General features: G+C 40.3%; 1 protein-coding gene across 1 annotated transcript; it reads right to left on the minus strand.

Annotated features, from left to right (window-relative positions):
* Positions 1-2,437: 2,437 nt before the first annotated feature.
* LOC113508135 (uncharacterized protein K02A2.6-like) lies at positions 2,438-3,304 on the minus strand. The gene has a single exon (XM_026891101.1). The coding sequence runs from the start codon at positions 3,302-3,304 to the stop codon at positions 2,438-2,440; it is 867 nt and encodes a 288-aa protein (XP_026746902.1).
* Between the last annotated feature and the right edge of the window lie 513 nt (positions 3,305-3,817).

The raw sequence follows: 3,817 nt of genomic DNA on the forward strand, positions 1-3,817 counted from the left end.
TATCCGAGTTTGCATAATAATGTGCCATGCCGGACGCAATCAAATGCCTTTGAAAGGTCACAGAAAACGCCAATAGCGTTCTGAGAGTTCTCCCAAGCATCGTAGATGTGTTTCAGTAAAGCTACACCCGCGTCGGTAGTTGAACGTCCCTTTGTAAAACCGTATTGCTCGCTATGCAAGAGGGTCTTGTGATTAAAATAATGTAGTAGTTGTTTTAATATCAATTTTTTCAAAATCTTACTGAATGCAGGTAAAATTGAAATCGGTCTAAAATTACCAACGTCACATTTACTGCCTGCCTTAAATAACGGTATGACTTTACTGTGTTTCATCAAGTCCGGGAAGACACCTACGTCTACGCATTTATTAAAGATAACAGCTAAGGAGGGTGCTACAATGTTTATTATATTACATTTTACTACAAGAACATATCGGTAGAAGAAAGAGGGCTTTTGGATATTTCAGTAAATTCACTCAAGTTGCTGAATCAAAGTATCATAGCTACGAGCTGGAAACTTTAGCCGTTGTTGGGTCGCTTCAATATTTTCGCCACTATCTTATCGGCATACACTTTAAGATAGTGACGGATTGTAATTCCTTAAAGCTTACTGAGCGGAAGAAAGATTTATTACCACGTGTCGCGCGTTGGTGGGTCTATATGCAAGATTTCACATTCACATTTGAATATAGAAAAGGCTCATTAATGCAACATGCAGTTTTACTGAGTCGTAACCCTCCTCCTTCTACTGACAATGTTTCTCACATACGTAGTCCAAGCAACTGGGCAAAGATTGCTCAGACCGCCGATTCTGAGACCCAAGAGCTGATGTCTAAATTGAGGGATGGGGAATTAGATCAAACAAGGTACGTTATAAAGAATGATTTATTGTATTACAAATTTACACCAACTGGGGAAGAACCGCGATTGTTATGGTATATTCCGAAAGGTCATAGGTTTAGTTTGTTAAAAGTTTTTTACGATGACCATGATCACATAGGTACTGACAAAACAACGGACTTGATTTTGCGACATTTCTGGTTCCCTAGTTTACGACAGTTCGTAAGAAAGTATATAAGTTACTGCCTTGTGTTTCTTGCCCATAAAAGAGTACCTAGAGCCCCTTCTCAGCCAATTCAGTCTTGCGTTAAGCTAGACATCCCATTTTCTGTTGTACATACCGATGTTCTCGGGCCACTTCCGGAATCAAATAGGTTAAATACGTTTTGATTACCATTGATTCTTTTTCTAAGTACTGTCTACTTTACTCTTTATACAGGGTGGAAGGAACACCTAACCCACAAAGTCGCATAATGACTATAAAATAACGTGTTAATTAATATTAAAGAAGTCGCTCCCGTCGGAGATTAATATTTATAGATTTAGTCATTTTTGAGCACGCAATGAATTGGTTACCACGCGATCCTTACGCTCTGCGTATGTACTTCCAAGAACTGTAATGTGGTAGGAGGGCGACATTCGCGACACGCGCGCGCATTTTATAAAAAAAGTTGTGACGTAACGAAAAACAATCACAAAAAAATGTACCAAACAATTTACACTATTCTGACTTCAATCTGTGTCTTGTGTATTATTAAATCAAACCTACTCTTACCTTTATCTCTCTCACTTCTTACCAGATAAGGTTCGAAATGTCCGCCATCTACGTGCACACAAATTTGGGCGCGGCGCAAAATCTGCTGCTGAACCCCGGGGCAAAAAGTACCGCGTCCAGTAAATGTTCAACGCGAGACTCGCATTGCCACATGCTTCGCCATAACACATTAGCATGTTACCATTCTCCGGGCGATAAAATGACCTATCGAGCTACTAGGATAGTAATTAAAAAAACACACTCACTTAAATCACTTAACACAATAAAATTGTCCGCCTACACGATAATTAGTCCGCGAATTACTCGATTGCACATGCACATTCGATTAGCGTAAGGAACGAACTGAGTAAAAATAGGTACTATTTTGAAAAAAAGCCGAACTTTCGGTTTTACTGTTGTAGTCTCCTATCTGTAGCTATATATATAATAACTATGTACTATTTGTTGAGAGTATGTATCAGCCCATTAACCTCACTCTAGCACGTCTTCACTCCGCGGCGGTAGGTAGCAGACTGCCCTGTGCAGGCTGATTCCCCCACCCCGCACCCTGCGCGTGAGTGTAGGAACGAGACGACAGATGTTTGATAGTGTGTGTGTAGCTGTATGGTTGTGTGTATGTTTGTTGTTATGATCGTGTATGCTACATCCCTGCCTTACTTTTTTTTTTTAATAAATATACTTTTTTACGTATCTGTAATCAACTTTAATTATTATTTCAAATCACTAGTATTAGTTTAAATTCCTGTACAGAATATTAATTATTTGTACTTATGTAATCATCATCATCAATTTATGTTACTTCTTATTCATTATTATAATGTTAATTAATCAGAATCGGTTTCACTCTTGTTTGAATGTTCTGCATCTATATCTTCAGTTCCGTTATCTACCTTCCACTGTCCTTCTACTCGCTTTAGGTGCAGAATGTTTCGTCTAACTACTTGGCCTGTGTTATCATTGCGCAATTCTACATCTCCGTTTTTGTTGGACTCAACGGTATGTGATATTGGCTCATAATTGAGGCTCAATTTGTTACTTTTATGCATACTCTTTACGTAGACCTTCTCCCCTATATTCAATTCACTTTCCACTGCTCGCCTTTTCCTATCTGCATACTCCTTTCCTTTCTCTTTTAATTCTTTGTCTCTATCTCTCATCTCCGAGTCTTCCGAGCTGTACGTCATATCTTGTATCATCGGTAATTTGTCTCTGAATTGCCGCCTGAAGAATAACTCCGAGGGAGTCTTACCGGTTACCGAGTGGGGAGTGCTATTGTACATTACCATATACTCCCGGAGAGACTCTTTCCAATTTTTCTTCTCAGCCTGTGCGATCTTGAGGCGTTTTAAGATGTCCCTATTTTGTCTCTCCACTTCTCCGTTTTGTTGGGGCCAGTAGAGTTTGGTGTTATAAAGCTTGATGTTTCTTTCGGAGCAAAAAAGTTTGAAATCCTCGCTGGTAAATTGACGACCGTTGTCGGCCGTGATGGACACTGGATTACCTAATCTACTGAAAATGTCCTTCAGTTGGTTGATAATTTCTGAGCTCGTAATTGTCCGACAAACCTTCACTTCCTTGTATCGAGAGTAATAGTCCACGATTACGAAGATGTAGTCATTACTAGGTAGTGGGCCCATCAGGTCCACTGCGGTGTCCACCCATGGTTCCGAAGGTAGCTCTCTCCTTTTCATGGGGTTAGGAGGATTGGGAGTCGAGACCAAAACACAACTTTGCACGCCTTGCAAAAGTTCTCGGCATCTCTATCACATTTTGGCCACCAGACCTTAGTCCTCAGTCTAGTTTTCATGGCACATATGCCTGGGTGGCCCTCATGTGCAATACGCAATGTCGGATCTCGGAGTTTTTGTGGCATTACGATCTTAGTCCCTCTTAACAGGATGTCTTGATAAAAACACAACTCGTCTTGGAATATTTTATAGCCTTTGGTAAGATCGTTCCACTGGTTGCTGTAAAGGCCATTCTTAACTGCTTGTATCTCCGCATCTTGACGTGAATGTGCCATAATGTCCTGCAATAGTATGGCTGTAGGTCTTACTTGTTCTATCACGTTTTGCACGTAATCCACTCCAACTTGTAGAGGGTTTGTAGAAAGTTTACAGAGCCTCTACAGCGGGTCTGCTATGTTATTCTGCCAGGGCTATATCTGATGTTGAATTTATAAGACTGAAGTCTGAAGACCCATC

The sequence above is a fragment of the Trichoplusia ni genome, unplaced genomic scaffold (genome assembly GCF_003590095.1).
Source record: "Trichoplusia ni isolate ovarian cell line Hi5 unplaced genomic scaffold, tn1 tig00003907, whole genome shotgun sequence".
Lineage (NCBI taxonomy): Eukaryota > Metazoa > Arthropoda > Insecta > Lepidoptera > Noctuidae > Trichoplusia > Trichoplusia ni.

Excerpts from the sequence above, each read along its gene's own strand:
- LOC113508135 (XM_026891101.1), bottom strand. The coding sequence starts at position 3,304 with ATGAAAAGGAGAGAGCTACCTTCGGAACCATGGGTGGACACCGCAGTG.